Consider the following 22,506-nt stretch of genomic DNA (forward strand, 5'->3'; position numbering starts at 1 on the left):
CAACCATTCTGTAAAATGAAATTACACTGCCTCATCTATAATTCCCTTGGATCTGCCTTAGGTCTGAACAACCAGACCTCCAGAGCCTGTCCTTCTCATTCCTGAATGTAAACCCCATCAGCTCAGACGTTGCCTCAAGTTACCTACTCCAGAGGTGATATCACCTCCATAGACACATTGGCTTAGGCACACTTAGATCTTCTGTTGTTGTCACAGCCTCCTCTTTGGCTGCCGTAGGTATCCTGTTGCAGCCCTTTCCCAATAGCCTTCCTATTATGTTCCCACAGGGCTTAAACCAGAGACAATTTCAAAGCAACCAGAAGCATTTTCCTCTCTTTTGTTTTCCCTATCAGTACGAGCACCACACCCTGCACCCAGAGTCTACAGGCTACCTGTTTTCAATCAATGATGCTTATCCTAATCCATCACATGCCACAACACCCTCGGCAAACAAGCTCAAAAGCCTCTACAGAGAAAAGTAAACATAACCAAGTATTTAATCCTGGTGACTCCATGCACCAGGTGAAAAACACATCCAAATTAACAGCAGGAAACTAAGAACACAAGTATATTTGCAGAAGGGTTTGTTTTAGGTTGCTTTCTTTGATTTAGGCAGATCATATTGTAAGGAAATTTACACTCTTGGGTCTGATTACTTTCTTGTTTGTTAGTAAACTGGCTTATATATCCCAGGTTACTTAAGGTTACTAGAAACACCACATGAGTCAAATGGTATTAAAAAAAAAAAGGCAAGCAAGTTTTCACTCATTACTCAAAATCCACTGTAGGAAGAAGCAAACATCCATTATGTCAGACTGCTATGGATACACATTACTAGAGAAGTGGGAAAGTATTTCTAAGGAAATTGCATGGTTTAGGCTTGCTAAGATTCATAGCAATAAATAGATTAAGTACTTGACACAACAGAAGGGATACAGTTCATGGTACTACACCTCCAGCTCAGGCTTTTTGTTTGAGGAATCCACTTCTCTCTATGAGCAGAGTAGATTGAGTACAACTGTGCCAGCTTAAGCTATGCACTGTGCCAACTGTATGAGTACAGCAATCATTAGGTGAAGAAAGCAACTATTAAAGTCTGTCACCCAAATCAAAACAAGGCAGGTTCAAATTTAACCACATTAATTCAACTGAATCCCACAGTCAATTCTCACCCATTTCTTGCATCTCGCTCCAGCAACATGTTCCTCTTCCTTTGCTTCGTGATCCCCGAAGCAGTGGTAATTCCCCAGCTTTACCCAATCAAGTTGCAGCTCTCAAGAGCAGGCACAGGTTTTTGTATGAGTGAGCTGGAGTGCTTCCTCGGTATCAGTCTGCAGAACTAGAGAATAAACCTCTTTTCGAATGGAAGGAGAGCCAGAGAATAGCTTTTCCTGGTCCCAGAAGCACCTTCCCGGGCAGAGCAGGGGAGCACAGTAATCTCATAGCACTAAGAACAATACAGCACCCATCCCAGGGCTTTTCAGGGCCTGGGCATGATCCCATTGGCTTGCAGTCTCAGCTCATTATCAGTGCTTTAGGGCATTAAGGGTGTGCCTCCTTTGTTATTTGAGACGTGTTTGAAGCTAATGTCCCTACCAACCCCAATCATAGTGGTCATGGAGCACTCAAACTGGATTCCTTTTGGTTAAAGTGGAAAGAGAACACTCAAAGATACAGCCCAAATATCATGCTAAGGGTACCTACATCCCTAGGACCAGAGCAGATCTTCTCCCCAACAGCAGCCTTGAAGCCCACCAGATCAGTATGGCAGTACCCCATGTTCTCCCACCCCACAAGCTCACTCCTGCTGAGTAACAGGGCTTATACACGACCCAGTTGCTATTACCAAACTCTTGTTCTTAGCAACTTCCACAAGATGGCATTATCGCATAAGAAAAAGCAGAAAAACGGCCAAGCCCAAAACCTTTTACATTTCCTTATGTAATGAAAGGAAAGGGCAGTTTCTTGTATTTTTAACACGCATCACTGTAAAGAGCAAGGTCACTGAGATCTTCTAAGTCATAATACGATTTATGAGAGTGCTGTGAATCAGCTAGGATGCCCTCTAAAATGATGGATACGTTGTTCAATCATTATTTAACTCTTACTCGTTTACTAAAATAATCAGAAATACTATTTTTTAAAGTAAGCAAACACTAGAGAAAAATCTGGAAGGAAAGAAAGAGAAAGTTAAGTTAATATACAGAGCAGTCAACTCACTCCTATTCTCAGCCCTCAAGATTTATGCCCTTGGTTAAAGGAAACCTTCTTCTTTGGATGTTTTAATCAAGAAGAGCAAGACCGTTGTGTTCACAAGTCTTCTGAGGATGTGTCCTATAAACCTTATCAGGGCAGCCTTCTCACACCCAGCACAACTGAATGCTGGTTGATAAGAATGGAGACTGCTGTCAAGCAAGGGCATCTAGCAGAGGAAACAGTGTCTGCTTCTCAGAGAGACTTTGATAAGACAATGGTGCACAACTGAGATGGGATTTGCTACCAGGATGACTTGATTTACTCAGTATTATCATCTAACTGCTGTGTCTTGCTTTTCCTTTTCTTTTTCTTTTTTCCTTTGTGAAAGGTGTAAATAGGGAACTGAGGCCCAATGCTATCTCTCTGATACAATGGAACTGAGTCAGAATCTCTTGCATAGTCTGTTTCATCTATGAAGATCAATGGCTGAGCACCTCCAGGCTTATCTTTTGCCAAATGGGATGTTGTGATGGAGTAGGTGGTCTTTATCTATGCCTGGGAGAGCCATCAGCCTGCCCAGTGTGCTCTCCATTGGTTCCATAAACCACAAGCCAGTAGACTGTTTATTCTCCTCACTGGATTCCATATTGGATTCCCTATGGAGTGGGATGGCAGCAGGGTTGTCAGTCCACCCCACTACAAGATTCCAGATCCATAGAATCACGGTCTTGAGCCTTGCACTCAGCTTCAGCATTCTACATTCATGCCTTGTGCTCAGCTCAAGAGCAAGCTGCGTTTGGATTGCACTTACTTATCATGCCAAAGAGCTGCTGAGCTAAGCTGGCACTGCACATTAGACCACTTTGTACTTATGAGTAGGAGGATCTTAATTAACTGATATTATTCAGGGCTGCTGGTTTAGTAGTTCCAGAACAGCTCTGGAGCCACAGGAACAGGTTTGATCACTACATATACAATAGTTCAGGTTGGAAGGAACCTTAATGATCAACCTGCCACACAGTAAGAACATCCCAATTAAAATCCATAGCAGGTCTGCTGTTACTAAGAAATAAGTCTTACCTTAACTCAGAGTGACAAAGTAGTGGGCTAAACCAGAAGCTGATTGCAGAAGTTGGAGGTTCAGTTCCCATATGTTTTCCCCTACCCTTGTGTCCTACCAGTGGTGCTATCTACCCCATTCTCACCTATGCCAATCAAATGTTAACAGAGAGCCCTCATGTTTATGAGTCGATCCTCCTCTAATCTGAGAATCTGGTCTGCCATCAGGTGCATTGATGGGAATACAAAATGCAAAGCTTTTCTTACCTTTTTCTTACCCTGAACCTGCCAATAGTCCAAGAGGAATATAAAATAGTGTAAGAGCACAAGGCAGGCTCACATTGAACAAAACATGTCCCCAGTAATGAAGTATTATTTAACAAGCATCAACAAAGCTGTTAAACATCTTGAATGCAATTAACAGAACACAGTTTAATTGGAAGCATTAGAGGCTTTATTTACCAGCTTGCTCTGGGTGATGAAGTACAAATGCCAGGCAAAAGATTTACACCATTAAACAACTATTACTTTTGGGATAGCGAAACTGTCCAGATGTTTCCATTAATGTGCAACATTTCCAGCAAGGCATAGACAATTTAGGATGGATCAGGGATGCTTCAGATGGTGCTTTTTTAGCCATTTATCTACAAACGCTGCATCACTAGCAGGGTATGAGACACACTCATTGAGGCGCTGTGGTAGAGGTGGATGCTAAGAGACAGTATTGTTCCTCCCACAGAAAACTACTTGGTGTAAGAAAGGGCTCTTACATGGGACAACCTTTTGACATCCTTATTGCCCTCAGCCCCAGCTGTTGCATGGAAAACTTGTGTGTGAAACATTTCCTTCTGTTTTAGAGTTGTAGAGCGTATGTGCCTACAAAGCAGTCCCAAGCTTTATAATGCTATAGCATGTCTAGCTCATGCCAAACACAAAAAGGGAGTGCTTAAGAGGAATTCAGTCTTCTACAAAGGCAGAAGCACTTTTTATATACTCCAATGACTAACAAGTAGATATCCTGTCTTGATGATAAACCCCAGAATCACAGAATTGTAGGGCTTGCAAGGAGCCTCCAGAGATCGAGTCCTACACAGTTCTTGTTTTATTCAATAATGTTAATTTCATCTTCTGTTGTTGTGCACATTGACACATACTTGTGTACACAGATCAGGACTGAAAGACGCTGTACTGCTGCAATGCACAGTGCACAAGGTGATATCTGCACCAGCCAAGTATCACTTGTGTGTGCTTTATGGAGCTGAAAGCCAAAGGTTGATTTGCTTTTTCCTGGGCAAACTCCATTTGCTACTTGATTAGCCCTTCAAATCCTGATGTATTATTACTATTGTTATTTCAACAGACCATTACAATTCTATTTCCCATTTGCTCTTCATGTGTTCATGCCCAAAGCCCACACTGGGCATTTACTCTACCCAGTGAAGAGGCACATGGCAGTATCTCATGAAGAATCATACGAGCACCAGCCTTAAAATCAATAAAGATATTGTAGATTCTCAGAGTGACGCAAATAACAACCCAAATCCCTGGTTCTTAGCTGGTGTAACTGAATAGAAATAACAGCTATATGTTTCTTGCAATTAATCTATGTGTTCGTAGGACTACATGATGTTGAGTATTATGAAAAATTTCTGCTTCGAAAGAGTGGTAATGCATTGGCACAGGCTGCCCAGGATGGTGCTGAGTTTACTGTCCCTGGAGGTGTCTGAAAACTATGAAGATGTGGGACTGAGGAATGTGGTCAGTGGGCATAGTGGGGGTTGGACTCGGTAAGAGGTAGAGGTCTTTTCCAATCTTAATGATTCTACAACGCCTGGCAATAGACAAGTCTGCAAGCAGAGATTAGATACCAGTCTCTTTTTTTATCTGCCCAAGTCAACCAAAACTGGGTATCAGTATTGGGGCAGTACTTGAAAAGATGTATTTTGCCTTAGTAGACAAAAGAATCATCCTTTGACCTTGCCTCACCCAGATACAGTGTTGGTTGCTCCTTGAATGGTAGCAATGGGGAGTGTTCAATCCCACGTCTCATTCCTGCAGTGGTAAATCCCAACCCTGCTCAAAATGGGGTGGTGGGGAAATTGTTGGAGAAAGATCAACCTTACTCTCTGGAACTACAGTGTAAATGACATCAAAAAAGATACAGAAACTATAAGCAGCTTTAACTAATTAGGGCTTGTGTTAATTAACAACTCAGATTGCCAACTAAAACATCTAATGGGAATTTAACTGCTAGGATTCATCTCACCTATCAAGAGACGATTTCAGAGTAGGCATCCAGAGCAACCAGATGACAGAACAAGAGTTTTAGATGTCTACAGAAAGATGAGATGGTCTTCAACATCATCTATTCTAGGTACCCTGCTTGAATCTGCAGGGATGTTCCATGAAGTTCCTGATGATGCGTAGCTTGCATCCCCCCCCCACACACATTCCTTTGACAGAGCAAAATTCTGCAAGGAAACACTCATTCTGGTGGAGTGTCCAACCCTAACCTATATTTTTCATCCATGATCTCAAAATAAATACTAACCAGCTGCTATTGAAGCTGTCATCCTTGACTATATCTCAGAAAAAGAGTGGAAGGAGCTATACAGGGAGTAATGAATTAATACAGACAGAAGTTCCTGAACTTTAAGGAATATATGCACATCTCTACAGAATATATAGGATCCAGTGACTGTATAATAATTAGTAAAACTTGATAATTATTACAAGGGCGATGCAAAAAGTTCAGGGTGATACTTAAGTAAGGAATTATCTGTATGCATACATGAGCAAGAGGCAAGGAAGGTGTTTGCACCTCTGGCTGCTGTCCTGGTAAGGTCCATGCTCTTCTGTAATGCTGATAAAAAACAAGGGTGTGCAAGGAAGAAAAAAGCCAAACCTCTCACCTGGAGAAGGATCTTCTAACAGGAGCTTCTCCAAGCACTGAGTTTGGCTCGTCAGGAAGATCAAGAAGCCGCTTGCAACACTGAAGGACTTCAGAAGGTATAAAGGCATTAAAAAACTATTTTAGTCTCCTGGATAAAGCAAGAGCAGAGTCCGGAAATTAAACCGAGGTCAATTCAAATGAGAATTAGTGAAATAAAAGTGGCAGGGAAGGTGACTAAGTGTTGCCACACTCTCCAACTTTAACAGCTCTCCCCAGAGGAAAGCGGGATTCAGTCCAACATGCGTTATTGCACTGAGGCAGTAATTAAACATAATAACTTGTGACATGCAGAGAGGTCAGCTGATGTGATCTAATGGTTCAGACAGGTCCTGATTTCCAGACACCAGGAAAACATCACGTGCAGAGGTGCAGTTAAGCCTGATGGCTGAGCAAACATTGGAGCAGCCCCAGCTCCTCTCGGCAATGCTGTCAGCATCTCCTCGGGGCGTTTTGCAGAGCTCCACACGATTTTCTTAGTGTTACGTTTATACAACTGCTGAGTCTGAAGACTCAGATCTCCTCGTTCATTGACTCCTAGCTTTGCTTACTAAGAAGTTATTACGTTAATTGGAGTACTAGGGTTTCCTTGAAAGAATTGCCATAGGGTAGAGTATAAGGCTAAAGGGATCTGGGGAGAACATAGAATCATAGAATAGCCTGGGTTGAAAAGGACCACAGTGACCATCTAGTTTCAATCCCTCTGCTATGTGCAGGGTCACCAACCACCAGACCAGGCTGCCCAGAGTCACATCCAGCCTGGCCTTGAATGCCTGCAGGGATGGGACATCTATCATCTTAGCTCCAAAGTGGACTTGAACAGCTTTACCATCCCCTCTTCCCTTAAAGCACCATCTCAATCAGATAGTGAGCAGCTCTCCTGCATTCTCAAAAGCATTCAAATAAGAGTGCCGCAGTTAGCTTGCCATTGAATACATCTGCATTAATTGCTTGCATTATTAACAATGGAGTGGCTGCCTCATTAACTCAAAGTAGCACAGGCTACTTTCTAAACGTTAATTAAATGCCTCAGTGGCAGACTATATCTTTTCGGCTTCAAAGGGAACAAACCTACTGTGTACTGCAGCCAATTTCCATCCAATTTATGAGATTGTTCCGGTCTCAGTCATAGCTGTGCTAAGATAGCAGACCAGAGTATCTCTGGAGAAGGTATTTATTATTCCTAATTCCTAAGAGAATTGAGTTGGTTTTATTTTTATTATTCTCTTTCTTTTTAAGTTTGCTTCTCAGCTAAATTAGAAGTGTTGCTGTTGATGTGCTAAATTCCATTAAGAAAGGAAAGACACCGTGAATAAAGAAACTTGGCCACGTGGATGTTTGGTTTAAGCCAGAATAGCTCCCTTCAGACCTTTGTGTATATTCTTTGCTCGCTTCAGTTAAGAAACAAAACATTTTAATTCAGGCCAATGGGAGTGAACACACAGTCATTATTTTACCAGGGGCACCCAATTGTTTATGGTGCAAATTAAGTATTTAGCATTTGCTCGGTGCTTCACATGTTTCCAGGGGATTTCGGTTGTTTGAAGCCACTTCTCAGCTCCTCCAGTGTGAATAGATAAGGACATTAGGAAGACATTGACCCCTGTCACTTTAAATGGAAATATAGCAAAAAAAAAGAAAGGGTCAAGTCTCAGAGTTCCTCATTATTAGGATCTGCACTCAATGATCCCTATGGTCCCTTCCAGCCTGGGATAGTCTACGATTTCCCCAATCAGGTTTTTTGTTTTTTTAGTATATGTTGAAGAATATATAATATATAATATATCAGAATATATCAATAACGACGTTTCCTTTGCCATCACAGCTCACAAAAAGCTGGCTTTAAAATATCCTATTCATAAAGGACCACAGAATACGTTTCCTTCTTGAAAAGTTACATTTTGCATGACCAAGCTGACAAAAGCAATGAAAACTGTTTGGTGCGTTGTCAGCTGGGATCATCACAGTGGAAAGAAAATACATTGTGCAGGATCAGAACAGTCTTCCTAATTCAGACCTATAGAGGCACCATAGAGAGACTCATAGAGACTCACAGAGAGACCCCATAAAGAGACTCACAGGGACCCAGCATCTGTACTGGTCTTCTGCTGTTTTACCTATACTCACTCCTCATTCTTCTGTATCAGTACTCATCTTTCTTCTGCTCTTCCTTCTTCCCTGTATTCTCACTGCTCTTTCAGCTGCATCTGCAATGGAGAGGACTGAAAATGACCCCACTATGTTTTGTAGCACAGGCTGTCTTTTCTTTATGAAGGGTGGATAGTGATAGGACAAGGGGGAATGGTTTTAAACTGAGACAGGAGAGATTTAGGTTAGATATCAGAAGGAAGTTTTTCACCCAGAGGGTGGTGACGCCCTAGAACAGGTTGCCCAAGGAGGCTGTGGATGCCCCATCCCTGCAGGCATTCAAGGCCAGGCTGGATGTGGCTCTGGGCAGCCTGGGCTGCTGGTTGGTGACCCTGCACACAGCAGGGGGGGTTGAACCTGCATGATCATTGTGATTCTTTTCTACCAAGGCCATTCTATGATTCTATAATTCTTTTGCATTTTGTAGTTTGACAGTGGAGAAACCATGAATGATGTCACTGCTTCAAGCTTTATACAGAATATCCAGTACCTTCCCTGTACCTTTATACTGGATATCTTTCTGGACCATCCCTGGTTCTAATACATCTCAGGCAGATTGCTTTGAGCTCATTTAAGCATCAGACAGATGTTAAGACATTGATTGACTTAGGGTGCATTTGTGAAGGCTTCTCAGCCTTCTTGAAACATTGAAATGAAAATTGAAATCCTGGCATGAAAGACTGAGGCTTCATATTTTTTGATAGCATATGATTAAAGCATGGTATTAACAAACATTCAAGGCTTCAAGTTGGTATTGTGCTTGGCAGAAGAACAGCATAAGAACATCTTCTCAATCACATCCAAGCTTGATGAGTCCCCCAGCTGCCTCATCTTACAGACTCAGATTCAAAAGTGATCAAGTAATCACTATTTGTGATCGGGTTATCTCTATTCAACTGAGTCGCAGTTAAGATTTCTGCACCCATTCTTATCTCAAACAAAATCTTTAAGCTACTTTCATTGCAATCATTACCCTACTGCAGGTTTTACGTAGTGCTTTATATGGTAATTCATCTACCCTGAGAGCATGGGCTCATCAGTTAATAGGCTCAGCTGATGCCATGACATGTACTAAGCTTTTGTAAGAGGATTACTTTGATGTTCTCATGGAAGAGAGTGCAATCCAATTCTTGATGTTATCTTATGGGAATGGGTATTTTTAAACAGCAATCCTCTTTATAAACAATCCTCGTGTGATAGTAAGGTGGCTCCAGACTTCTGATATGGGATGAGAACTTCACTCTTTCATTCCAAAGGATGAGATTCACCTCTTCTGAAGGGATAATTTGTATGCTTCAGTGTAAATCTCTGATTATATTTTCTGGCCTCTTGCTTCAGATTGTCTTGCTTCAGGCGATCATAACTCTCAGAGGTCGGTGGTCAACATCAAGCTCTGTTTGTATTTAACAGGAGGACTGCAGGTGCACAAGATGATTTATCAGATCTACCTTAAATATATTTCTTAATACAAGATCAGTCATCCTGTAAAGATATTTATTGGTCTCCATCAGTAAACACAGCAGTTTAAAGCAACTGAGACTCTGATCTCCACCTTTATCTTTGAGACATGCCAACAAGTGCAGGTGAATTCTACAGCCTCCTGTCCAACTTGGATGGAAAAGCAGAAATCCAACATGCAGTAATTTGAGGTGTGGCCTCACCAGTGCTGAATGCAGAGGGACGATCACCTCCTGCTCCTGCTATTGCTAATAGTGCTCCTGTAATATTGCTGACACAAGCCAGGATGCTGCTGGCCTTCTTGGCTACCTGGGCACACTGCTGGCTCATGTTCAGCCAGCTGTCAGCCTGGCATCAGCCTCAGTGTCCTAAAGCCCTGTACCAAAATCTTATTCACTTGCCTATTGTTGTAAAAGATAATGACATTCAGTTGAACACTTATTCCTCTGCATGTCCTTGAGCCTCACACTGAACCTGCAGGGGAGAAGAAGATAAGAAATAGCATTCTGTTATTTTCTGATAACCCTCTTCCCCCAGTGGCTGGTTATGAATCATTTCACTCCCCAAGACAACATAATTCCCTTATAACTCAGTACAGAAAGTTAAACAGAGAAGCCCAGCTCATGATTGCCGTGGAGCAACAACCACTTTTGTTCTTAGTAATTTAGAAGAGTGGATCTGTGAGAGATACAACAGCTCCTACTCCTTCCCCCAGGGCTAAGCCAACCACTGGGATAGCAGCAGGCTTCTTGACTTTCAAGGACATTGACTCATCTCTCTATGCTTTACTTTAAAACTGACAATCTCAGTGTTTATCAGTCCCCAGGAAATGTGGTGCTTTCTCAAGTCTTAGGAGAGGATTTTCCAACTCAGCTGAAATCCAGAATGCTTTTAGGAAAACAATGGATCCTGATTTAACAGCTGGTAGAGAAAAAGCACGCACCCTATTCCTCTCAATAAATTGCTTCCCTGCTTTCTGTCACTGTTCAAATACATGTTTATTCCTGGCTTGGCTTTGCCCAACTACTGGGTGTTTTATTTGTCTGCCAGCATGAGAAGGGCTGTGCCACCCATTGTTTGCAGTGAGGCTTGACTCTCCAGCCAGGTGCATGGCAAAACAGCCCTGAAAATCAGTGCAGAGCCATCCATGTGCCTTTCCCATGTGCTCACATTACCCACCTGCAAGCTGCTAATGTTGTGCTGCCTGTAACACCTTATGGGTACCTTGCTCTCTTGTGATACAAGCTGAAGCTCTGTTGCTTTCAGCTTGCTGCTGACCTTTGTGGAAGACCAGGGATAAAAGCATTTTGATTGCTTCCCCAATTGCAGGTTATTACAATGTCATGTTGTTCTAGGCAATTCACTGAAGCACTGGGCATCTTACTCTGTTGTGACATTTAGATGGCCCTGAATGTGATTTCAGTACAGAGCCTGCACAGCAAACTGCCTAAAGGGAGTGATGTTTTTGGCAGCAAAAAGGGATAGGGGACCTGCTGCACTTTGCTTGGTAGCTTCATACCAGTCTCAACTAAAGCATTAAAAAAGGTGGTTTTCTGCTTTCCTTTTCTCTTCTATTATATGAAGATATTGTGTAGATTTTGTTCCTGGTTAACATGATCCTCTGCTTAGAAGAGGCTGGACTGGCACAAGGCAAACTTATATGATAGAAATAGACACACCAACAAAATGGCCTATGTGATGGTGTCGTGCAGACTCTGCACAAGGATTTTACTCCTGGTGAATGAGAAAATCTTACACTTGCAACCAAACATAACTGATTATTTTTGCCTTTTCCTTGGATTAGTCCCAAATGCCTGATGCTTTGCTCATGACAGAAATAGAAAGCCAGATCAGGTGTTTTGACTGATTAAATATGTAGAAAGTTGGATGCCTGCTATTTTCTCATAGAGATTATGCAGAATGAAAGATCTCCAGTTAAGGTGAGAGGCAGAGGATGTAAAACTGACCATACAACATCTTTCTGCCCTCAAGTTGCTGTCCCTCTGCAGAATTTGTTTCTACAAGGCATATAAATAAGTTTAAGCATTAAGATAGCTTGAATGGGTGAACTCATATTGACCTTCCTTTTATAAAGGTGCCCAGGAAAGAGCAACTCAAAAGTTCATGTTGCCCATGAGGTCACGTGCTTCTTTACATGGAGCAAAGCTATGGGCCAAATAATTGCATGGTTACTAGTTTCAATGCCTCATTACCTTTTTTCCCTAAAGTTCTGCTTTGTTGTTTTCAGAGGTTATACATGGAATAAATTATTTGATCAAGCTAACAAAGCCCTACTCTATGCAACAAAGCTATTTCATTATAATGAATTGCCCAAATCATGGTTAGATTTGCAGATAGAAATTCTTAGGTAATGTGTAGTTCTGAGAATGAATGAAAAATATATCTTTCTAGAAGCAGAATGAATAGCTCTATCCTTAAGTCATCTGAACAAGCCAAGCTCATGGAAGGAAGCACAATGAAATAGTAAGAACATGATTTAGGAGATTTAGATTCAATTCTTGACCTACCCCAAATGGATTTGGATAAAAGTCAATGAAGGCATAGACTGAACTCTTGTTCTGAATCTATTTTGAAGGGCTTAAAGTGTTCCCTATCTTCATAGCTTTCTTCAGAGGAATATCCATAACCAAGAGATCTACCTGCCACGAAAATAGATGTCTAAGACGTGGCATCAGAAATTTCCAGCATTAGCATGTTGCTGAAGGATGACAATACATCTTAATTCCCACAGCCATTTTCCAAAGAGATAAAGATTTTAAACTGTTGATGTTGTTAAATCCTTCCACATATTTAAAAGTAGTCTGATGTGTACTGATACATACACAGAGGGTTGTGAGGCACTGGCACTGCTGCTCAGAGAAGTGTGGATTCCCCATCCCTGGAGATGTTCAAGGCCAGGTTGGATGGGGTACTGGGCAGCCTGAGCTGGTGGGGACAACCAGCACACAGCAGAGACTGGAAATGGGTGATTTCTGAGGCCCTTTCCAACCCAAGCCATTCTATGATTCTATGAAACCTACAGCTTGAAAATACAACCAATGGCTTATGCTCAGAAACTGCCCTGGCTTATATGGCTGAAAGCAACATTTCACATTAGCTTAGGAGGACATGCTCAGTTCTTTACCATAATTCAGCTGAAGTGTAAGAGTTCTTTATTTTCAGATAAGCAATTTTCTTCAAACTGTGTGACTCTGTTCCTCAGATGGATACTTCCAGTGATATAAATGGATCCAGCTTCTCACTTAAAGACACCAGTGCTAAACAGAGATCTGCTCATCTAAGATGAATGTTCTTGCCTCTCTTTCTTCTTTCCTAGTTATTACCCTGTGCTGTATCTTCAAGTGCCGGATTCCCCGGACAAGGAAAGAGATTGAGGCACGATATGCTCAACGGCAAGCAGCCAAGACATACGCAGACAAACTGGATACTGTGCCACCACTCAATGAGCTGACAGAGATCCCTGGAGGTACTTTCCACACCCTCAGCTATACATAAGACCTGTCTCTTCATTTGGGGTTGTTTTCTGTATGCATGAATGGAAAGGGTTAGGTCCTCCCTACATATAAGTCAATATGGCTCCTTGAGCACAACCATGAAGATATTGGCATGATTTGGTAAGTCTCTCCTGTTCACATGCGCTATTCTAAACCTGCAGCATATGTGGCAGCAGATACAATCATTTAGATGAAGAGGACAGTTTCTCCAATAGTATAAGTCAGGGTTCTTCCTTTGCACTTCATGTTTAAAAATTCCAAAGAATCTGACTCCTTTTAAGGGACAATTTTTGGGTTGGAGGTATGCGTCAGTAGGAAGAAAAAATGTTATTAAAACTTCACACTGCCCAGAAATGGTTTGCCCCATTTGGATGGCCAAGAGTATTTCTGTCACCGGTCTCTGCTTCTCTCACTCTCCTTTCCTGATTCTGTACCCTAGGCTCTACTGAAACTCTCCCAACTCTCTCTGGTCATGTCCAGTCCAGACCTCTCAACTCCCTGCCTGTGCTGAAAGAAGAAGATGAAATGGCCCTACAAGGAAATTAGGGGACTGCCTTCCTGTCTGTCTGTCTGTCTATGGCTTCTCTTTTCCATGGCTTCCTATGAGACGCATCACATCTTCGACTCTCTGCTTCTCAGTTCCCTTTCTGCATTTCACATCTGTTTCCACAGTAACTTTTAATGAAAATCTTTATTTTTTTGTTCTGTTTGCTGTGTCTCCGCAAGTCTTGTGTTCTGTATCTTTGTAGAGACCTGTAGTTTCTTTAACTCACGACATTATGTTTCAATTCATGAAAATGATGAAAGAGTTGGACAATATCACTGTGTGAATTTAGTTCTACACCAGCAAAATATAGAAACGTGTGCTTAATAGTAAGCATATACACATACCTCAGTGTTTCCCAAGCGTTCAGTCACCTGAATATGCCAACACCCTACACTGAAGATGGTCTCTGGACTGCTCTCTGAAGCTGAACACAGTTGGCATGAATAAATCCTTGCCCATGCTGTTAAATTAAAGTACGTCAAAATCAAAGACCACCCCAAGGTCTAGTTAACACATGTATAAATATATAAGAAATCACACGTGGAAAGTACTAATATTGTATTTTTCTTACTTCCTGGCCAAAATACCAAATGCTGATTCTGTAAGGGTCCCGAGATTCCAGAGAACATGAAGGCTAATGTTTATAGATAGCAGAAAGCCAAACTCATTCATCTGCTATGTCTTCTTTATGCCTAACTGTTAATTCTAGAAAACCTATAAATTCAGTGTTAAAATATAAAAATATGATTCTATGATTCACAGTGAAATCAAATAGAATTTGATATCTTTCACAGTAAAGGAGGTGCCAAAGTGAAAGAGGTAAATTGTGCCTTAACAACGCCTGTGTGTTTTCAGTCTATGAGACCCAAATGGACTGACTCATCTGTCAATGCTGAAATGGTAGATGCAAAAGCCATGTGTGATCAAACCCACTAGTCTGGCCTCCTTCTGAGATCAGTGTGAATTGTGACCTCAGAAGGTTTTCAATTTGTGATTTAGGCATTACAATGGAAAGTAAGAAAACCTTCAGGCTTCATCTCTGTGCTATTATTTTTATTCCTGTCTGTACAGAGTGTTATGGACTCCTGTGTCACTCCATTGGTGTTTGGCAGCCCACCTTGATTTATGTGGCTGTGAAATATAATGTATGTGTTCATTGACTATATATGTACTTTCACTGTGACAGTTCCCAGTAGACCCAGCCGAGGCCCAAGAGACAACCTGAATGATTTTAGTTACTGAATGGCCATTAAATGCTATAAAGCTTTCTGTAATTGTCAAATGCTATTAATCATGAATATATTACAGTGGTTAAATACTCTCATTTCTTGGCATCATTTGACTCTGTGATGGATTCCTATAGCTGCCAAATTTCTCTCCGTGCACTGTTCAGAGTGTTGTACGTGGCAAGCCCTTTATAGAGTCATAAAAGAAAACAGACTTTAGATTTCAGCATATAAAATATTTGAAACAATTTATTTTGCCCTGTCTCACAGTCTGTGGGAGGGGTAGAAGCAGAACTGGACCCTTGCTGTGAGTTGAGATGCACTGTCTGGGTCCATGGCTTGGGAAATCTTCATGTTTTCTGATTCAGAGCAGCTCAGCTGACTTTTGGGGGCATTTATCTGGTTCCTAACATATTTCTCTGGGAAGCAGAGAGGTTAGTTTTGTTGGCTTTGATTGGTTAGTTGGTCAGTTTTGTCTTTTTCTGGTTTGTTTGTTTTTCCTCTCCTTTTTCATATGAGATGTCTGGATTTCCCCCTTGGCTGTAAGAAAAGGTCTGTCCTGTTCCACTTCCATCTGTATGTACAAATGAATTACACTGCCATCACCTGGAAATGACTTCACAGATATCCATAGCAGGGAGGTCTGGGGCTGTTTGGATCCATGCACGGGTTGAGACATCTTACTAAATGTTCCCCCTTTACCAAATTACCTCCTGATCCAGTTCACCACCACCATTCCTTGGCATCATATCCTCAGTGTCAGCTGAATAAAGCTAAACAGTGACCAGTAATCCTTCTGGTCATGGTCAGGTCATTCTGACATCTTGGCTAAGCTTGATAATTGAGTTTCATTAATGTGGCTGTTTATTTACACATCTGAGTCCTACAATGGGGGCTTTTCAGGAAAGGAGATAATGAGGGTACTGAATCCAAGGTATTCCTAAGTAAAGACTTTCCATAAGTAAAGGTGTTATCAACCATGGTGCCAAATCTGGACAGGACACAAGATGAACCTAATTTGTAGCCCCATGCTGAGCCTCTCATCTTCTGCTTGACTGTCTCTGAGAGCAGAAAACTCCAGCAGTCCACTGTCCACTCTCAGCTACAGGATGCATGCCCCACGCAGAAATCCAACCAAGAAAGCAAAGCAAAAATACTATCAAACAAGCAAAACAAAACCAAACACGAAAGTAATAATAATAATAAATAACAATAATAATTTTAAAAAGGCAAAAAGCAAAATCCAAACCAATCAAAGGAAAAAGAAAAAAAAAAAAAAGGAAATTAAAAACAGGCCAGGGTTGTATTGAATTACATCAGAGAGGTTTCTGTTCCTTTGCCTGGAAGGAGGCTGCTCCACACTGAATGCCTTTATTGGGAAATGCTTATGGACTGTCGTTCTGAAGTGCACAAAGTCACAACTCAGATCTTGAAATTATCATTTCTGCTTTACCCCATTAGTATATCTGCTCAAAACAAAGGCATGGAAAATGCTACCAGTGAGGAAAACAATCGTAGGGACAAAAAACAACAGTGTTTTCCTTTTGTCTGGGGTTTGCCAATGGGGAGCAAAAGTTTTACTCTCTTCCCATCTGCTGTCAGTCCAATTTAACTGCCTTTTTATTTTCTTTTTCCATCCTCACATACAGCTCAGGTAACAGAAGAGAAAAAGGAAGAAGAAGTTCCCACTGTCTCTGGAAAAGTAGACAAGGCCCAGGGGAAGAAAGATGCATCAAAAGACTCTAAGAAGAAGGATAGTGAGAAGGACCAGAAAGATGGATCCAAAAAAGAAGGGAAGGATGCCAAGAAAAAAGATGGAGAAAAAGGAGAAAAGGGAGAAAAAGGAGAAAAAGGAGAAAAGGGAGAAAAGGGAGAAAAAGGCAGTAATGACAAGAAACAAGGTGGTGGAAAGAAAGGTGAAAAAGAAGGTGAAGCAGCAAAATCAGGAGGAAGCTCCAAAGCTAATGGCAAAGCTGCTGGGAATGCCAAAGCTCCAGCAAAGAAGAAGTGACCCTGCTGAAAGACTGCTGGCAGTATTTTGGGCAGGGCAGTGTGGATGGAGCACTGGGAGCAGACAGCACCTGCTGTCTCCAGGTACTCAGGCTGTTGAGTGCCAGTAGATATACAGATTGATTCTATTTTGAAGACCATGTCACTACTCTTTTTGTCCAGCAAAGGAAAATCTGACCTTTTTTATTTTTTATTTTTGCTGGGCAGTGGCCTGCAAAAATATGCACTATGTGATAATAGCTGGGACTAAACTACAGCCTGAAGTGAGAACCTGGTGTGTGGATAAGCATGGAAGCAGACAGTGATGTGCATTCCTTAAATTGATGGGAGGACATTGGGAGTTTGTTAAAATTTACTCTTCATGAAGACTTAGAGGCTTTTGATGAACATACGCTCACCTCCTCCTACATGAAGTTTGCACATTTTAGGCATTAATTAAATTCTCAGTGCTAAAACCCAAAGAATGGAGTTTTTTGAGTCATAGCTCATGTGGTTCCTGAGAGTTGGCTTGGACACATGGGAGAAAGCTTTCCTTCCTTCTCTGATGCCTCTTTCTCTGAACTGCTGAAGAATGTACTTCCTTAGACACAAAGCTGCCTATTTCCCAGGAGACGTATCCACCTTCTTCTCTTTTCTCATGCAAGGCACATCAATCAAGCTGCAAGAAGATGTGCAAGGAATAAAAAGGCAGATTGCATCAGTGATGTGTGAACTGGAGCTGCCCCCTATTTGTTATCTCTTCCCAGGAGGCTGCAGATGTCGAGAGCCCTCTGAGATGATAGAGGAGATATGAAAGCCCAGCATGTTGCAGCAGAACTCAGGATCTCCAGGGTGTATTCATGTCTTCTCTCTTCCTATGTATATTTGAAGCCAGGGATTTTGCTACACTTCCACATTTCTCTCACCTCCTGCGGAATTTTCTGAAGTTCTTGTAACAGCAGTGGATTTTCTCTTTTGTTTTGTAAATATCTCAACTATTTATGCCTCAAGATTAGCAGCCATGATAGCATGGAGTATTCAGGTTCAACAGTACAAACTATTCACACTAATGAGAGTTTGCAAGCTATCATGATGACTAATTCTCTCCCCCCTTTCTGCCGGGCACACTGTGAGTATATAGACCAGTGTAATTTTTTCTGCCATTAGGGCAAGGAGGGAGCCAAATGAGTCTCTATGATCCCTGTGGTTCCCTTTCAACTTGGAATATTCTAGGATTCTATGATCTCCAGTAGGTTATAAATCTCAAGCCCCGCTGAGTGAGATTTATATGAATCCATCCATTTTCTATCTGTAATGTGGTGTCAGCACACAGAAAACTGATATATCCCTGCAAAGACATTTCTCACTTGTCCCATCGCACCTTTCTCTTTTCTCCCTTTCAACCCATCCCATTCTTAATGCAAGGGTTACTATTTTCTGCTGTATTAATGAGGTAATCAGCTCATGAAAGGCCTCAAAACCACTACAGCTTGTGAAGGGATTCTGTAGGATTTCTAGACTCATTGAACATCCCAATGGGATGGGACTCATAAGGATCATCAAGTCCAACTCATAAGCTTGAGTAACAAGGATGGGAAAGATGTTCAGAGCCACATAACTATTTGGTAGTAGACTGAATGCTGACAATTCACTGGCTCCAGGCATAATCTGGCATTCTATACAGAAAGCAGTTCTGACCCTATGTGCAAACAGGTGTTTGGAGCCCTAAATCTCCATCCACTGCCACGTAACTCATGATGAGCATAAATAGAATCAGAGAATTATAGAATCACTGAGATCAAGTCCAACCCCAACCCACCCCTACCATACCCACTGACCACATCTCCACTGTTCTGAGACACCTCCAGAGATGATAACTCCACCTCCTCCTTGGGCAGCTGTGCCACTGCATCTCTGCAGTTTAAGACAAGATAGATATTATTTCTAATATCCCATTTGAAGTTCCCCCAGCGCAACTTAAAACCATTACCTCTTGTCACTGTTACCTTGTAGAAAGGGCTGACCCCACCTCTCTACACCCTCCTTTCAGGTCACTGTAGGAAATATAAGGTCTCCCCCGAGCCTTCTCTTCTCCAGATGGAACAATCCTAGTTCCCTCAGCTGCTCCCCATAAGATTTGTATTCCAGACCCTTCATGAGTAGAAAGCCAGACACAAGTGGCAGAACGGCTCCTTCCTTAGCCTGAGAGGTCTCTGTTGCACAGGCTTATGGCAGAGGACAATTACCAAGCTGTGAGTAGGATCAGGAAAAAGGACTTTTCTCCTCCATTGGAGCAAATGGGAATATAAGAGTCATAAGGACAGTTGGGGAGGAAGCAGTTAGGGAGAATAATTAAATAATTAAAAAAAAGAAATACCTGCTTTCAGGCAGTTCTCATTGCCTGAGTCCCTGGGAACTGCACAGCTGATCTTACTGCACCTGAGCTTACTGTGTATTTTGGGTTCTGAGTGGATGCCTGTATCTTACAGGCTCCAGTTCACAGGTACAAGCCTGTGTAGAATGGGATCCAGCTGTGATCAGGGCAAGCAGACCCACTTCCCTGACCTGTAGTTTTAAGAAGGACCAGCTCAGGCTCACCTGAATGGGTACATCGCCTTGTCTCCTATTTGCCACTTACAGTGTGTGAGTAGAATGAAGAGAATGCATTACAGCGAGTTGCATCAGGAAAACATCTCACCTAACAAAGCCTGTCATAATACATGAAATAACCATGGAAGGAACTAAATGTATTAGTATGGCCCAAAAATGATGTGTGTTTTCTCCAAGCTTGTATTACAGTGGTGAGTATATTACTGAGATGAGAATTAGTGAGATGTGTATTGAACATCTCAGTGAGTGTAAAGTAACATTGCTGGAGTGGAGAACGTTGGCCAGAATGAATGAGATGAGAACTACTTTTCACACCACCAGATGGAGAAATTGCATTGGAAAAAATTACATTCACAGCTTCTGAAGCTTTGCAAAATGATTAATTAATGACACAATTGGAGATATGCTAATTTATCCGGAAATATAAGTGTGACAGCAAATCCAAAAGCAGGGTTTACGACTCAAGGCTCAGGCACTCAGGTATTAATGATCATATCTCTGCTTTTAGTATGTGGTGTGTGCATGACGTGGGTGGTAAGAAGGATGCTGAGGGAGGACTTGCAGGATCTCCTGCTCTCCACTAGAGGGGACTTTGTTCTTCCTTTGCAATATCTGAGACAACTTTAAAAGCAGGTTGTGCTGGATGGATTTTGTTTTATTTGTGATGTTAAACCGAGCCTGGCTTTAGTTACATCTCTTCCTTGACCTAAAGAAGACTTTCACAGCATCACTTTAGCTACCTGAGCCATCTTCCTTTTCCAGTATTATCCTTCCTTTTGTTAACAGATGTGACAGTTGGCTTAAAATCCCATCAACGATATAAAAGTAATCAGGAATGCAGTTATTGCCTTCAGGGGGTGAAGGTTGAACTGATCTATCCCCGGAAGGCTGCAGTAAGGATCATGAGTCTGGATGAGCAGGTCAATAGGAGGGTCTGGGAAGCTGGAGTTTTGAATTTCATCCTGGTTTATTTTGGAAAAAAAAAAATAAAAAATAAGCCCATGGATAAACTTCAGGCATCATTATTATTATTATTATTATTGTTATTTCCCTCAATTTCCTCCATTGTTTTCACTTTTTATGTTATTGATGAAGAGCGATGTAAAAAATGAGCAAAGATTTCTGCTGTTTTGCCAGGAGACTGTACACCCACAGTACATCTATTGCTAGCCTGTTGCATGATACCCTTTCAACACAGCTTTCTCTGAAGGATGGAACCCCCTGGAGTTATTAAAGCAGCCCCAGAGACTCTCAAAGGAAAATAATATTCCTTTTGCTCTCTTTTTGTGTGCTTTCTTACACAACGTGACTCTGAGCCAACTTTGTTTGGTTTCATAAAGCAGGTTTAAGTATTAGCAGTGTCCTGGCTCTGCCCTCTCTCTGCCCATCTCCCTTTTGAGATGGATCAAGGAAGAAATCTGGGTCACCAATGCCATTCTGATCACTTCAATAGACCCACAGAGAACAAACAAGGCATTCCTTGGCACTGGGAGATCCCTGCTTCCACCAGGTAACGTGGAGTCCCAAACCTGACACAAAGCTCTTCCTCTTTCCAGTGGCCAAAATGAATTAACAAGTGAACAAATAGATTAGCCCCCAAATACTTCCAGGACTGGAGATGAAACATTTTACCTGTAGGTCATGGTTGATGTTTATGTTACGGGGATGATTGGCCTTTTTTTTTGAAAAAAAAGAAATAAAGAGTTTCCAAAAGCTTTTCTTTCCCTATTTTTGTTTCCTTTTATTTTGGAGGGTCAGGAATTTAGGCACTCTGAGCATATACCTGCATACTCAGTAACGAAACACCCTCTTGAAGCATAACTCCATGCCCACTAAGGTGGTTAAGAGGTGCATCATACAAAAACAAGGAGAACACAAGCTCTCTACTAATTCCAATTTCACTTGGCACTTTGTTTCCCACTCTTCTCATTTCTATACAAAAAGCCAAAACATTTTTATGGTCCTAATCTTTTCTGGCTGAAGAAAATACATCTTTTGCTGACGTACTGAGCCCCTCATGCAGACTGAGATGCATCAAGCAGGGTAACTGGAGCACAAAAGACAGTCTGCTTAATGTCACAAGCAAAATCTGGGACAATGGATAGGACTTGACCACTGATCTTGTGAAACAGGGTTTTGTGCATATTTCATTCTTAAGACTCTCTGGGGACTTGATCTATCATAATAGTGGTAAAGCCTCCCTGATCTTTGCTGTCTTCTCTCACCATAAAACTGCATATCAAAACGAAATTATTTGCAGGGTGGTCATGGGATACAATAGAATTGCTCCTATTTAAGCCATGTTAGAAATGCATGTTCGCTTTCAAAATCTGCTGTTGAGAAAGTGAAGAGGTGATACACTGCCCTGGAGGAAGTAATTTTGCTTCAAAGAGAGTGAAGGGAAAATGGGGAAAGAAGAAAAAAAAAAGGCAGATTTTTATAATTTAACTTTCTTTAGATGGTCTTAAATCTGTGATTTTGTAGAAGAGTCTTCTTTTACAAAGAAACTTGGTGAGTCCTCCAGAAAAGCATCACTGTGTGCTTGACCTGTTCATTTTTGCCTTTCCTTTGTAGCTCTGTGCTGCCATTCAGAACAAGGGGTGTCAGGAACCTTTGGTTAACCTGACATTAGAATGATGCTGGACTTCGGTGGCGTTTGGACAGACAACCTATCATTTGATCCTCTGTAACACTTCCTACATTCCTCTGTAGCACATCCTACTTGCTGCCTGATGTCTGAAAGGATAGAAATAGCAGGACAAGGGGAAATGATTTTAAGTTGAAGGAGAGATTTAGGTTGGATTTCAG

The 22,506-nt window shown here is 41.6% G+C and overlaps 2 protein-coding genes across 2 annotated transcripts in view; one reads left to right on the forward strand and one right to left on the reverse strand.

Moving 5' to 3' along the window:
• ALS2CL (ALS2 C-terminal like) overlaps window positions 1-1,407 on the reverse strand; it is a 53,890-nt gene extending 52,483 nt beyond the window's left edge. The window contains exon 1 of the mRNA XM_015852969.2: window positions 1,173-1,407. The gene's annotated coding sequence lies outside the window, so the exon portion shown is untranslated. The remainder of the gene's footprint in view (window positions 1-1,172) is intronic.
• Window positions 1-20,692, forward strand: part of TMIE (transmembrane inner ear) — a 38,364-nt gene extending 17,672 nt beyond the window's left edge. Inside the window, exons 4-5 of the mRNA XM_015852985.2 lie at window positions 13,149-13,298; window positions 16,749-20,692. Of these exons, the coding sequence (XP_015708471.1) occupies window positions 13,149-13,298; window positions 16,749-17,110 (512 nt within the window). The 3' untranslated portion in view covers window positions 17,111-20,692. The remainder of the gene's footprint in view (window positions 1-13,148; window positions 13,299-16,748) is intronic.
• The last annotated feature ends 1,814 nt before the right edge of the window (window positions 20,693-22,506 follow it).

This window comes from Coturnix japonica, chromosome 2 (genome assembly GCF_001577835.2).
Source record: "Coturnix japonica isolate 7356 chromosome 2, Coturnix japonica 2.1, whole genome shotgun sequence".
In the NCBI taxonomy this organism is placed as follows: Eukaryota; Metazoa; Chordata; class Aves; order Galliformes; family Phasianidae; genus Coturnix; species Coturnix japonica.